The 15,116-nt window shown below is 37.7% G+C and overlaps 2 protein-coding genes and 1 pseudogene across 4 annotated transcripts; 1 reads left to right on the top strand and 2 right to left on the bottom strand.

Annotated features, from left to right (window-relative positions):
- Positions 1-459: 459 nt before the first annotated feature.
- Positions 460-1,496, bottom strand: LOC306860512 (protein BTG2-like; the record flags this gene model as incomplete). Its single annotated transcript, XM_079402243.1, has 3 exons — positions 460-815; positions 1,074-1,232; positions 1,478-1,496. 3 exons carry the CDS (start codon positions 1,494-1,496, stop codon positions 460-462), a joined length of 534 nt encoding a protein of 177 aa, XP_079258369.1.
- A 314-nt stretch (positions 1,497-1,810) lies between these two features.
- On the top strand, positions 1,811-6,719 carry LOC306860513 (deoxyribonuclease gamma-like; annotated as a pseudogene). The gene is made up of 7 exons: positions 1,811-1,834; positions 2,220-2,287; positions 4,989-5,101; positions 5,212-5,323; positions 5,392-5,540; positions 5,668-5,764; positions 5,839-6,719. The product of its transcript is annotated as a deoxyribonuclease gamma-like (transcript).
- On the bottom strand, positions 6,713-9,638 carry LOC306860773 (large ribosomal subunit protein uL16). 2 transcript variants are annotated; one of them, XM_079402672.1, is made up of 8 exons: positions 9,591-9,638; positions 8,785-8,865; positions 8,632-8,663; positions 8,201-8,259; positions 7,682-7,789; positions 7,429-7,567; positions 7,021-7,183; positions 6,713-6,940 (listed from the first exon to the last, which is right to left on the bottom strand). In XM_079402672.1, the coding sequence occupies exons 3-8, from the start codon at positions 8,652-8,654 to the stop codon at positions 6,785-6,787; spliced, it is 648 nt and encodes a 215-aa protein (XP_079258798.1). In that variant the 5' UTR covers positions 8,655-8,663; positions 8,785-8,865; positions 9,591-9,638; the 3' UTR covers positions 6,713-6,784. The 2 variants fall into 2 exon arrangements, with proteins under 2 accessions (XP_079258798.1, XP_079258797.1); XM_079402671.1 differs by lacking the exons at positions 8,785-8,865; positions 9,591-9,638 and having other exon boundaries at positions 8,632-8,731.
- Positions 9,639-15,116: the final 5,478 nt, after the last annotated feature.

Raw genomic sequence — 15,116 nt, forward strand, 5'->3', positions numbered from 1 at the left:
TGTAGCTATGAGAATCTCTGAAATCACATTCTGTATATTTGGATACAAAATACTATTTTTTTAAATTAAATATACAAATTGTTACATTATTTGTTAAAGTGGTTAAATAGAACACATTAATGTTACTCAAAAATTATAAAAAAAATTATGTCAGAAGTATTTGCATTTGACAACAAATTTTGCCACATCATAATGTGCCCCTTGCAGCCTATACTAAAAATATTTCTCCATTTATTTTTTACACTAATTGTGCTTTTCCATATTAACCAATTTTTCCATTTGTCATACTTTGAAGGACATGATTCAAACATGAAATCTTCATCCATGAAAGTGAGTGTTTTCATTATAAATGATCTTTATGCTTGTGAACGTATGCAACATTTATGTAACACATTCAGTTTCTTCTTTAATGTTTTAAACAAGTGCAAAATTTACACAGAGGGAGGATTTCAAAATCTCTCATGACAGAGACCTTTCCATGACGTCGAACCTTTTTGATCGATTCGATCGTCTGGTTTTTAGTTTCTCCTTCCTGTGGGCTGATACATCTGCTGAGGTGGCACTTTTAGGCCGTAGCGGTGAGGACTTGTAGAGAACACAAGTGGATCCATCCTCACCGATCCGATAGGACACCTCGTAAGGGTCCACCCACAGTGTCAGCTCTGCTGGAAGTGATGAGAAAAGCTGCTCTTGTGTAAATCCAACAGCAGAGGCTGCTTTTCCTATAAGTGGGTCCATTTTATGGTTGATCCGTAAACATCTGTAGCCAGAGCCTCTGCAGGGAGCTTGAGGAAACCAATGGTGCTGATAGTGCTCTGAGGAGAAAAATGCATACTTGAATACTGAATACTTAAAATACTCAAACATTTTTTATCATACAAAAATGAAAGAATGTAATCAATGTTAAAAAAAATAGCATTTTGAAAATAAAAAAATATAGGCCTATAATTGTAATAATGTTAGGCTGAATAAATATAATTTGCTTTTCTGGGAGAAAATGATCAGCTGAAATTATTTCAAATCATGGGTGTCATTTTATGAGGAATGAATAGCTACCCAATTATTAAACCCACCCAGCAGTGCATCAGTGATTGTGTGAGTGAAGATCTGCAGCTGATCTCCAGTCAGAGAGTCGCTGCTGCTCAGTAAACTGCTGATGAAAGAAGCAGCGACTGACACCTCTGTTTTCATCATGTTCCCAGAGGCCATGTCATTCATCAGAAAGATATATGCTGAGAAAACAGATAAAGTGAAATTACATGAAATTCCACAAGTGAAGGCAATAATTTATTCTAGAGATGGTGTATACAGGCTAACGCACCTGTAATTAGTTTTTCAAGGACATAAAAGGCTAAAACTCACTGATTTTACTAACTGATTTTAATAACAAACCGACCCACTGCAACTAGAATTGTAGCTGCATGAACTCTTCGCAGAACAGACGAATAAAGCAGAACTTCTGAAACAAAAACGTCACAAAGGGGAAGCAGCGCCATCGCCTGACAAATCAGCAGTCACGTGTGCAGACAATCACTTTACATGCGTTTCAATGTTATAATGTTTGACACTGATTTTTTTCTCTGCTAAAACTAGGCTTATTTAAGGTCAAATAACCTGAATTTTAATGTGCAGAACTATTTTGTAGGCTTATAAAACGTGTCTAGATCAACTGTTTGAGTTGTGTTCTGTGGTGAGTTTTAGTGAAAATATTTAGAATGTACTTAAAATGTGTTAAATTGAACTAGTAGCACATGTATTGGTTATTGGACGCGTGATTAAAATTCGCAAGATGTGACACAGTGTGAATAACATGCAAAACCTGCGGATTTCAGAGGTATTCTGGGTGTGCAGTTGGCCTGGTGATAATGGTGATTTCAGTTAGTTTATTTCAGAACATTGCGCATGTATATAGGCTAGTTGATGGGAAACTACATATTTCATAGGGAATAAACTATATTTATTTATGTCTTCTCGATTAATCAATAGCTTTGCTGGAATTTGACAGACCTTTGTAATTATTGATTTAAAACTATTTTGCTTTGTTCTCTAAGTAGCCGCAGACACTTATGCAACTATACTTAAGCAACTGTTATCATACTGTGCTGAGCATAAAAGCAGTGCCCTAAACTAGAAAAAACAGAAAGATGAGTAAAGAGTAAAAAGCTTATGCACGACATAATTCCGTTAATTTTGCATACTGTATTATAATTCTATTGCAGGAAAAGCCCCGCACTCCATACATTACAAGGATCGCTCCTCCCCTTATCCACGAATTGCCAAGCAGAAGGTGTGTCCTCGAGCTTTCTGAGTATAATAACACAAGTGGAAACACTTCACTGCGGAAGGGAAAGAGAGAGTGAGAGGAGTATTGTCAACTAGAGGTAAGGAGATTGTCTTTTCAGTATATTAAGCTTTATATGCAGTTGTGCTCCAGTTTGTGAGCCTGTTCTCAGTGCTGAGTTCCACTATGTAGCTACTAGGCAAACAGTTGTTTTATATAGACAAGTTCTTTAGAAAAATGTGTGAAAACAAACCTGTTGCAGGCTGTTTGAAACCCTCTTACCCCATAGACTGTGTTTCAATATGTTATCTGCAGTCTGGATTACTGCCAATAACAGCATAGGCTATTAACTTCACAATAGGTCCCAGACACATCCTGATCCCTGACACATTTTTCTTCTAGACTTAATGATAATGATTATGTGGCAAGTGAACGTCTCGGGAGAACACAAACCTATCAGGAGCAATACGACTTTGTTTATAGGCATGTCTTCTGCCCTTCTGTACTTTAGGACTTATGCAGGGATGTATATATAATACAACTCTGATATTAGAGTTTTAATTTATCAGTTGATATTGGATATTTAATTGTGATGCTCATTTCTCTTATTTTTGCATTTCATTTGCTCACATTTAAATTTTCACTTAAAAGTCTTTAAAACACTAAGAATTTAATAACATGACTACATACACTCACCGGCCACTTTATTAGGTACCCCTGTTCAATTGCTTGGTAACACAAATTGCTAATCAGCCAATCATATGGCAGCAACTCAATGCATTTAGGCATCTAGATGTGGTGAAGATGACTTGCTGAATTCAAACCGAGCATCAGAATGGGGAAGAAAGGGGATTTAAGTGATTCTGAACGTGGAATGGTTGTTGGTGGCAGACGGGCTGGTCTGAGTATTTAAAAAACTGCTGATCTACTGGGATTTTCACGCACAATTATCTCTAGGGTTTGCAGTGAATGGTCCGAAAAAGAAAAAATATCCAGTGAGCAGTAGTTGTGTGGACGAAAATGCCTTGTTGATGTCAGAGGTCAGAGGAGAATGGGCAGACTGGTTAGAGATGATAGAAAGGCAACAGTAACTAAAAAAAATAACCACTCGTTACAACACAACACGTCGAACCCTGAAGCAGATGGGCTACAGCAGCGGAAGACCACACCGGGTGCCGCTCCTGTCAGCTAAGAACAGGAAACAGAGGCTACAATTCACACAGGCTCACCAAAATTGGACCATAGAAGATTGGAAAAACGTTGCCTGGTCTGATGAGTCTCGATTTCTGCTGCGACATTCAGATGGTAGGGTCAGAATTTGGCATAAAGAACATGAAAGCATGGATCCATCCTGCCTTGTCTCAACGGTTCAGGGCTGCATTTTCCAAAAGCATCGTAAGCCTAAGCTTACGATGCTTTTGGGAAATGCAGCCCAGGCTGGTGGTGGTCGTGTAATGGTGTGGGGGATATTTTCTTGGCACACTTTGGGCCCCTTAGTACCAATTGAGCATCATTTAAACGCCACAGCCTACTGGAGTATTGTTGCTGACTGTGTCCATCCCTCTATGACTACAGTGTACCCGTCTTCTGATGGCTACTTCCAGCAGGATAATGCACCATGTCACAAAGCTCAAATCATCTCAGACTGGTTTCTTGAAAATATAGTGAAGTGACATACTGCCAAGTATGGTGACCCATACTCGGAATTCGTGCTCTGCATTTAACCCATCCAACGTGCACACACACAGCAGTGAACACACACACACCGTGAACACACACCCGGAGCAGTGGGCAGCCATTTATGCTGCGGCGCCCGGGGAGCAGTTGGGGGTTCGGTGCCTTGCTCAAGGGCACCTCAGTCGTGGTATTGAGGAGAGAGCGCTGGACATTCACTCCCCCCACCTACAATCCCTGCTGGCCTGAGACTCGAACCCGCAACCTTTGGATTACGAGTCCGACTCTCTAACCATTAGGCCACGACTTCCCTTGTCAATGAGTTGAGAAAATGACAATGAGTTCACTTTACTCAAATGGCCTCCTCCACAGTCACCAGATCTCAATCCAATAGAGCACCTTTGGGATGTGGTGGAACGGAGATTCGCATCATGGATGTGCAGCCGACAAATCTGCAGCAACTGCGTGATGCTATCATGTCAATATGGACCAAAATCTCTGAGGAATGTTTCCAACACCTTGTTGAATCTATGCCACGAAGAATTAAGGCAGTTCTGAAGGCAAAAGGGGGTACTAGCAAGGTGTACCTAATAAAGTGGCCAGTGAGTGTATATTCTTAAATTACAAAATTAATATAATTTTTATAATACCGGTACATATTATAAAGTTGTGATGCCTAAATTTACATATTGCTTTTAAAATGATTGGTTTTAGTTCTTTGTTTTATTTTTTATTTACTTAGACAAAATAGTGTTGAATTTTAATGTCCGCCATTTATCAGTTATCAACCATAACGTGAAAATAATTATTGGCTTATCATTATTGGCGTATCCCTAAAGGCATGTATTAATAATATTGAATATTTCTTTATGAGAGGTGATGCATGTCTTGCATTACTTTGATTAATACTAATATATTCTTGATCACCATAATTGGTTTTGAAAATTTCAGGTCTTGCAAGACAATTTCCCTAACTTTATATATGTATATGTGTGTGTATGTATAATTTTATTTATTTATTTCCCTTACGCAGAAAAAGCAAAGCGAAGCTGAGAAACCAGTATCAATATCCAAATACACAAAAAGGGGATGTAGATGCTTTCGCCAGAGAACCATTTGTGGTACATTTCCAAGCTCTTAAATCAGGTAAAAATAAACAAGGGGAACTTCGGTGCTGAATTTGTTCCAAGACAAATCATTATAAGCTGAAGCTTGGTGATTTTGGTCATGTGATCTCATGATTTCTCTGTTAACAGTGGCCAAGGAGTTTGTTTTGATCCCACAGCACAACACTCCTTTGAACGCCACCAAAGAAATTGACGAACTCTATGATGTCTTGTGGACATTAGAGCACGTTGGAAAATTGAGGTATGATGGATTTCTTATTTTATAATCTTAGTCAAATAATGAACTTGCCTTTTTTATTATCTTTGCAGAATGTGATGTTCCTTGGTGGCTTCAATGGTTATGTGGCTAAAAAGAACCATAAGAACATCAGACTCCTCTCTGACCTGTCTTTCATCTGGCTGATTCAGGATAACGTGGATACTACAGTGAAAGAGTCGACTGACCGTGCATATGACCGGTACGCTAATAAACTCAAATCAGCATAATAAAATAATGCTGTTTATGATTTGCATATATGCACTGCATATGGCCAATCTTTGATGCTTGCTCAATATTTTACCATACTTTTTATGGTTAATCCTCAGAATTGTTGTGCATGGAGAGCCGTTTCTCAGAACAATCGAACCGTTATCAGCACAGCCGTTCAATTTCTCCAAGGAATTCCACCTTGCAGAGATGGAGGTAAACCAAAATCAGCATTTAGTGTTTATTTTGCACATTTTCATGTCATTTCAAATTCAGGTTGTCTGTTATAGGTTCTAGAAGTGAGCGATCACTACCCCATTGAAGTGGTCCTGAAAACTCAGAAGTCCGGGTTCTTTGCAGGAAACAGGAAAGCTACGTGTCTTCTGCCTACAGTGTTCATCCTGAACATCTTACTGCTACTGCAGATGATCATATGAACACAAATGAAACCGAAGAGGATTATTCATCTCATCTGGATGAAGTGGAGACTTTACTTCGCTGTTATGTACTCTTGAGCTCATACAGATCCACAACTGCATCTACAGAATGTGCTGGATAGTGGTTGTGACTGAACATTAATAGCTTCTTTACAAATTGATAAGAAAAATGATTTTACTTTTAACAAGTCAAATGTAATGTTCCTGTAGATCACTTTTGGAGGGAGAAAATATTTTTTCTGTGTTATAAATGGTCATTTTTACTGTGGAAACGTTCATGCAATGTCATATATTCTCACGCACATGAGGTACAAAGAAAAGAATCCACAGAAAACTATAGTGGCAAAATTCCCCTAATTAGATTTTTCATTACCAATATATTTTCAGATGCTTGAAGCCATGTGGCAAAACAGGAAAGTATCCTGCAGAATGTTATGGTCTGATAAGACTGAAATTGAGTTTTGCCCTCAAGGCAAAACAATGACAAACAGCCAAATGCCCCAGAAATGCCCTCAGGAGGAACTAAGAAAATTTAAGGATGACATAAACATGATACATCCATTCAGGAGAAAGTGATTGTGAAAAACTGAATTTCTTCAGATTGCCTCCGATGTGTTTTTTCCTTAATGGCAGTTAAGAAATGCAACTTTTTTTTACTCTAATGCCCCAAATTTGAATGTTATTGTACTAAAGTTCAAAATGCAAATTGTAAAAAAAACACCAAGGCTGTAAATCAAAGAACGGACTTTATTTGTGGTCATTAGAGCCTTGGTTCACACAGATGAATAAGTGCGAGTGCTTAGTTGGCGTGCAGGGCCTTCCAGCGGCTCAGGGGTCCATGGCTGGGGATGTACTTCACCCCACAGCCATCGGGGACCACACGTTTCTCTGCCAGCATGTCATCAAAGTCGCAGGCATTGAACTTTGTGAATCCATACTTCTTGGAGATGTGGATCTAAGAAGAACGTAGACATTCAACATACCACTTTCACACAATTATCACCTAGATAATGTTTTTAGCTTCATTTTACGTACCTTCTGACGGCCAGGGAACTTGAACTTGGCTCTCCTCAGAGCCTCGATCACATGTTCCTTGTTCTGGGCCTTTGTGCGCACGGACATGATCACCTGGCCAATGCGTACACGAGCCACTGTGCCCTGAGGCTTGCCAAAAGCACCACGCATACCAGTCTGGAGCCTAGAGAGGTGGTGAACAAAGATTAACTCACTCAAAAGTGGTAAAACAGAAATTCTATTAAAAAAAAAAAAAAAAGCAATGTTATGTCTCCATGGTCCCTTAAAGGGCCTAGCACTGCACAGCTAGGCTCATACACAGCCAAAGACTTACTGTCTGCAGCCTTTGCACACCACACAAGTACAGACAACCTGTCTAGTCGGCTTAATAAGCTGCAGGTAAGAGTTACAGACCACACACACGCTCACCTATCAGCTCCGGCACAGGATAACATTTTGTTGATACGGATAACATGGAAGGGGTGCAGGCGCACGCGGATGTGGAAACCATCTTTACCGCAGGTCTTCACCATATACTTGTTGGCGCAGATACGGGCAGCCTCAAGAGCTAGAACACAAATGAACAGGTTAGAAGGGGAAAAATGCAGACTATATGGATCAGAAGTTGTTTGATGTAGAATACTGAAGATATTAACAACAGTATTGTATGAAGATACCTCACCTTCACTGGACAGCTGCTCATATTCATCAGATACCATGTGAGCACACATAGGAAACTCATCCACCTTAGCCTTCTTCCTGCCCAAGTCGAAGATCCTGATCTTGGGATCTGAGTTTGGGAGAGGGATGCGGTCAATCAGAACAAGTCTCTTGAATTGATTCATTAATGGATGATTTTGTGTTATTGCCCATGCATTCAAGGTACCCACATATTTTGATTAGTGATTGTTTTAGTTTGTGATTACCCTCAGGATTTTAAAATTCACAACTGAACTTAATTTATGAACCACTTTAAACAACCACCATGTCTTGAGTTTAACTTCAGATAAAAAGCAATGACTAAACAGGCTTTAAAATCAAGAAAATAAATTCTAGAAATTCTCATAATTTCGATGACTTATAAATCCTTTTTTAAAGCATTTAAAAAAATTATGGTATTTCCAGCTGATCCATAACAATGGGATTTTGTCTACACGGTCACAATAAAGATACTGGATAGGAGTTTTCTTCCATAACTTACCAGGAACACCTCGACAGAAACGGGACTTGGGGTAAGGCTTGTTCTTACAGTACCTGTAGCTGCAAGAAACGACTGAAAATTAGCATAACTAGGTAATACAAGCACAAAAACGTGATGTACACAGAATTGATCACCCCAAACATAGCATCGGTTATAGAGATTTAAATTGTCCCACAACTTCAATTGCTGCAAATGGCTACATGTCAATCAACAAAGTGTTTAAACGGCCGCTAATTTGAGAGTTTCACATTTAACAACAATGGTTTTCAAAGGGTCAAGAATTTTATAATGTACTTTATTAGAAGCGCACATTGTCTTAAGTAGACAGTCGTGTTAAAGACAGAAAACACTGCTGAATGAGGCCGGTGTGCTGCACATGGTTAGCGGGCCCTGACATTTTCACTACGGCCAGTTTTTAAAACAAAACTTACCAACGGGCTGGACGGCGGCCCATGGTTGCTATCTGTAATGTACACAACAACAATGACTTTAAAGAAGAAAGTGTGTATTCATAAGCGAGTAAATTAAGTATTTTTCGACATATCTCAAGAGAGCGACGCAACGCGCTCTCACCACGCACTCACCTAATGGAGGAAAGGAAGAACACTGAATTTCCGCTGCGTCATAATGCATCGAGTGAAACTTCTTCCGGTTACATATTTGAGCTACAATTATTAAAAATATATTTTATACTCTAGTTCGCAGAACCAACTGCTATTAATACAGTAATTCATATTAACAAACGCGTGTAGGCTATCAGACAAATGATCCTTTGTAATTTCCTGCGCTCTAACTCGAATGTGGACTTTGTAGTTCTGTGCTGCTGGTATTTGTAGTCCATTAGAACGATCTCGGGTGTTACCGGGAGCATCGAGCCCCGAGGAAGATTATCTTATACCAACACGAATAATGCTTTTCCCCACAAGCAAATGAAAACAAACCTACAAATGCATATGTTTGTCAGCGAGAAATAATCCACTGTGTGCAGCTCTGAAGGCAAGAAAAATGCATTTTCCAACCGAAAGAGTATCAAAACGCGAAAACAATTCAAAAACCAAAATGATAATAACATTACCACGTTTTTCTAGTTGTTCCTTGTAAATACATTAGCACATGAATATGGCAGTCCTTCAGTACCACACGGTCTCGTTATTGTACCGTGGTACCGTCACAGTAACATGCTACTTTTTGTATGTTTGAAGAAACTAGTGCTGTATCGTGTAGATAATAAACTGTACGCTGTAAGTTATTCTACGTGGTCAGTAACGTTAGCTTGTAAAGCTGTTAACGCTACAGTTACAGATAACAAAAACAAACTATAGAGTAATAATCGTTTTAGTAAGAAAACAACGTGTAAAAACTGTCAAAATCATTGTATGATTGTTCTTACTTTAGACAACCCTGGAATCGCCTCAAATCAAGCAGCCTATTTAAAAACACAAGAGGGCGACAAAGACCTTCAAATGCATCCACTGGTTGCTCGAGGGAGCGCTGTTGCTTTATCCTTCTCCAGCTCGGATGTGGTAATGAAATCCCTCCTGCACACTCTTAATTTTTAGAGAAGAATGACCTCATATCTCTGAACTGTGGATAATGAGGACCAAATGTTCGGGTGGTCATTGGAACACATGAAATGTTGTTCAAATTCTGTGTAACAATTACTCAATATTTACAAAAATCCAGTTTCGGCTCTAACATTTGATAGAACTGTAGAACAACAGTTTAAATGTAGATCACTAAAGCAGAAATAATGTAAGAATGGCCAAGAAAGAGATTTCATTCAGCCCTTTACAAAGATAATTTATAATCAAAGGAAACATCCACTCTATCCGAAGCTGAAGCCAAAGCTCTGTAAACAATATGAAATATATTCCTTGTGTCGCTCTGTGTTCTTTAACTAACTGGGGCAAGCAGACATTCTTACCTTAGATGGGGCTGTGCACAGGTCAAGCCAAGACAAATCTACCTCCTCATTCATTTGATTGCAGAACTGTTCCAGAGTCAGTCTAGACTGGACAACTCCCACAGCAACAAAGACTGGTGATACAGTACAAAATCATTTAGGTCTAAGGTTTTGGCATCGTAATAATATTAAAGAAATAAAAAAAGAACAATTTTGAGACATTTTCCATAGATTCCCTATTGACATACATAGTGGTTGATTTATTATATATTTATGCTTTAACTGTATGTCACAAACAATTCTGGGAGATTTTCCATTGATTTCCTCTTGTGAGTTTACTTGATGAATCAGACAACAGTTGCAGTTCTTATGTTAGAAACATTCATTTTTAAAGCACATAACAATTTCCAAACTCACATTTGAGGTTTCCCTGTGTATTTTATGTTGTAGAAGAAAACATGACAGTCTTTTCAAGTAAGTTTATCACAGATATGCTTTTGCTCATATATCATAAACTGCTATTCTAAAAACCCATCTGAAATTCCTAAGGTAATCCATGGTGAATTCCACATTGGCTTACAAACTGAGGTCATGAAAAACAGCTCTTTTCATAATGCAAATATGCAACGTAACCACCACAGTATTTCTTTATTGTCTATTATTACACAAAGCATGACAAAAACTACATGATCGAACTAAGTGTTTTTGCATCTTTGGAGTTTTTTATTGTTTGTTTTTTTTGTGTTTCTCATCATTTGCATATGGCATATATGGTCAAAGTGTGTTATGGTGATGGTCTTTAGTGATGATGGGGAACTCACACTTTATAAAGGGTATTGTTTCCTTTTATCAAACCACAAACTAGGTGTGGGGCTTCAGTTACCACACCCAAAGCCTTCACACATTTGTGTATAAGAGTTGCATGGACTCATATAATGCACAGCATCCGTTTTTGCTCACAAGTAGAATGACTTTCACATGCCATATTGTCTTGGCCTTGCACAGGTCCTGAGCAGTTTGCATATGCAGGCTGTTATGCAACTGTGCTTGTGTACATGTATGGGTGTGGTTTAAATGCATGTGTGTTTTTTAAATTTGAATAAAATGAAAACTAAAAGACTTTCAAATCACATGAGCCAATATTTTATTCACAATAGAACATAGAGAACATAACAAATGTTTAAACTTAGAAACTTTACACTTTTATCCACTAAATGAGCTCATTTCAAATTTGACGCCTGCTACAGGTCTCATAAAAGTTGGCAAGGGTGCAACAAAGGGTTGAAAATGCAAGAAATTTTGAAAAGATTCAGCTGAGAGAACATCTAGCAACTAATTACGTTAATTGACATCAGGCCTGTAAAATTATTAGCTATAAAAGGGATGTCTCAGAGAGGCAGAGTCTCTCTGAAGTAAAGATGGGCAGAGACTCTCTAATCTGTGAAAGAAAAAAAAAAGTGGAATACTTTTGGTTCCTCAAGGTCAAATTGCAAAGGCTTTGCAAATCTCATCATCTACAGTGTATAACATCATCAAAAGATTGAGGGAAACTGGAGAAATCTCTGTGCGTGAGGGACAAGGTCGAAGACCTTTGTTGGATGCATGGTCTTCGGGCCTTCAGAAGACACTGCATCACTCATCGGCATGATTCTGTCATTGACATTACTAAATGGGCCCAGGAATACTTCCAGAAACCACTGTCGGTAAACACAATCCGCCGTGCCATCTGCAAATGCCAACTAAAGCTCTATCATGCAAAAAGGAAGCTATATGTGGACATGGTCCAGAAGCGCCGTCGTTGTCCTGTGGGCCAAGGCTCATTTAAAATGGACTGTTTCAAAGTGTTCTATGGTCAGACGAGTCCAAATTTGACATTCTTGTTGGAAATCACAGACGCCGTGTCCTCCGAGCTAAAGAGGAGGGAGAACTTCCAGCTGGTTATCAGCGTTCAGTTCAAAAGCCAGCATCTCTGATGGTATGGAGGTGCATAAGTGCATACGGTATGGGCAGCTTGCATGTTTTGGAAGGCACTATGAATGCTGAAAGGTATCTAAAGGTTTTAGAGCAACATATGCTCCCCTCCAGACAACGTCTATTTCAGGGAAGGCCTAGTGTATTTCAGCAGGACAATGCAAAACCACATACTGCAGCTATTACAACAGCATGGCTTCATAGTAGAAGAGTCCGGGTGCTGAATTGGCCTGCCTGCAGTCCAGATCTTTCACCTATACTATAGAGAACATTTGGCGCATCATTAAACGAAAAATACGTCAAAGACGACCACAAACTCTTCAGCAGCTGGAAACCTATATCAGGCAAGAATGGGACCAAATTCCGACACCAAAACTCCAGAACCTCATAACCTTGATGCCCATACGTATTCAAACCGTTTTGAAAAGAAGAGGAGATGCTACACCATGGTAAACATGCCCCTGTCCCAACTATTTTGAGACCTGTAGCAGGCATCAAATTTGAAATGAGCTCATTTTGTGCATAAAATTGTAATATTTCTCAGTTTAAAGATCTGTTATGTTATTTATGTTCTATTGTGAATAAAATATTGGCTCGTGATTTGAAATTATTTTAGTTTTCATTTTATTCAAATTTAAAAAAAGGTCCATGTACATTTGGGTTGTACATGGTGTAATTTAAATGTGCAAAAATGTGAGAAAAAAAATGAAGAAGAGTGTGGATCATGAATCAAGTTAAAGAGGAATTAAAAACTTTAGGAAAGAGAGAACTATATGGTATAAAAAGGGCTGGGCTGGATATTACTCATTACATCCTTTTTTTTAAAAACAACAGATTAACCAGCTTGGTGTGGTTCAGAATCAGAATCAGAATCAGAATGAGCTTTATTGGCCAGGTATGTTTACACATACAAGGAATTTGTTATAGTTTACCAGTCTTTGATGGTTTAAATTAGTCTATTAACCTGACCATGCTGGTGTTTAGCTGGTTTTGCTGATCAGCCAGCTGAAACGGGGCAATGAAACAAACTAAGTGAGCTTTTTTCCCCAGAAGGACTCTTAAAATATCAGTGTTTGTGTTCATTTGAAGATATAATTAGTCATTTGATGATCTCTTGGATAATTTTCCATCCAGCTGTATTGAAAAGTCATAGTCTAATTCCTGCAGGGATTGTATGGTTAATGTAATGAACTCCCCAAAGACAGATTCAGGCAAGTGGTTAGTTGTTTATCGTAATCCAAAATAATTAAGTTTGAAGATATACTATGTCATTTTGTTGATGTTGTGCTGGTTGATACAGTCACTGTCTTGGACTTGGTGTAAATGTAACATCACAAAAAAAGCTTTTATTTAGGTGATGCTGTTTCAGAAATCCTATTCACTAACTGCCTTGATTGAATTTATTCAACCTGATAATAGTGGAGTTATTGTGATAAGTGATTTTCAGCTGATACCTAGTTTTAACATAACATAATTTGCAGTCTATCATGAATCATCATCGACCCCCATGGGGTGATCCACTTCATATAAAATAAAGCAAATTCTTCTTATTATTATTATTATTAAATATCATATTAAAATAAGGGTGTCAATCGATTACAGTTTTTAATCTAATTAATTACAAGGTGTGGCGATTAATTAATCGAATTGATCACACATTAAATTTGGCTGTGAAAATACTCCCAAAAGATAATAAATAGACATTACAAAAAGTAGCTTTAAAGAAATATTTTTTTTAGATTCAACATAAAATTAATTACACATTTAGGCTTTAACGGCCTAGCATGAACTATTGAACATAAAAGAAGATATTTTGAGAAACATTTCAGTATTTTTTGTTCATACAGTGAAAGTCATTGGTAACCAAAACAGAATTTAATTTAATTTAATTTAATTTAATTTAATTTAATTTAATTTAATTTAATTTAATTTAATTTAATTTAATTTAATTTAATTTAATTTAATTTAAGGCTGTATTTAATTTAATTTAATTTAATTTAAGGCTGTATTTAATTTAAATTGTGAAATGATATTCTAAATAACAAACTAAAACTGTCTAGGTGGCGGTAAATGTCTTTATGAATAAGTAATTAAAAGGATAGTTCACCCAAAAATGTTGTCATTAATTACTCACTCTCATGTCGTTCCAAACCCGTAAGACCTTCGTTCATCTTCGGAGCACAAATTAAGTTACTTTTGATGAATACAGCAATGCAACTGAAATGTTCCCAGGCCCAGAAACATAGTAAGGACATTGATAAAATAGTCCATGTGACATCAGTAGTTCAACCATAATTTTACGAAGCTACGAGAATACTTTTTGTATGCACAAAAAACTTTATTCTTGTAGTTTTGTTAAATTATGGTTGAACCACTGATGTCACATGGACTATTTTACTGATGTCCTTACTACGTTTCTGGGCCTGGGAACATTTCAGTTGCATTGCTGTCTATATGCAGGGTCAGAAAGCTCGCAGATTTCATCAAAAATATCTTAATTTGTGTTCCGACGATAAATGAAGGTCTTACAGGTTTGGAACGACATGAGGGTGAGTAATACAGGACAGAATTTTCATTTGTGCGTGAACTATCCCTTTAAGCCATTCATTCATTCGATTCATTCAAACGGCTGATTCATTCAGGACTTAAGCAAACGGCTCCAGTTATGAAGTTCGGTTCAGTTCTGCTGTGGCTTTATAATATTCTCGTTGGCAAAACTGATCAAAAACAGACAATATTGTGTTTAAAATATAACACAATATTAACTTCTTATTTACTGAACTGTTGTATAAAATCACATTTGCACTCATGGGACAAAAACAACACTGATATTGCTCTCGCTGCTCGTGTAATATCGCTTATCATAGGATTTAAATATAAGATCTATCTATCTATCTAGGCTACACACCCTTAAAGACTTCTTATTGTTTTTCTATTTCCTTAGAAAGACAAAAAATAGATTTTGTGATGCCACTGAGAAACTTGATGAGCTGGCATACTGCACAATAGCATCACCTTAAACAGGAAGGGAAAATATATCTG

Source organism: Barbus barbus (assembly GCF_936440315.1).
Source record: "Barbus barbus genome assembly, chromosome: 41".
Classification (NCBI taxonomy): domain Eukaryota; kingdom Metazoa; phylum Chordata; class Actinopteri; order Cypriniformes; family Cyprinidae; genus Barbus; species Barbus barbus.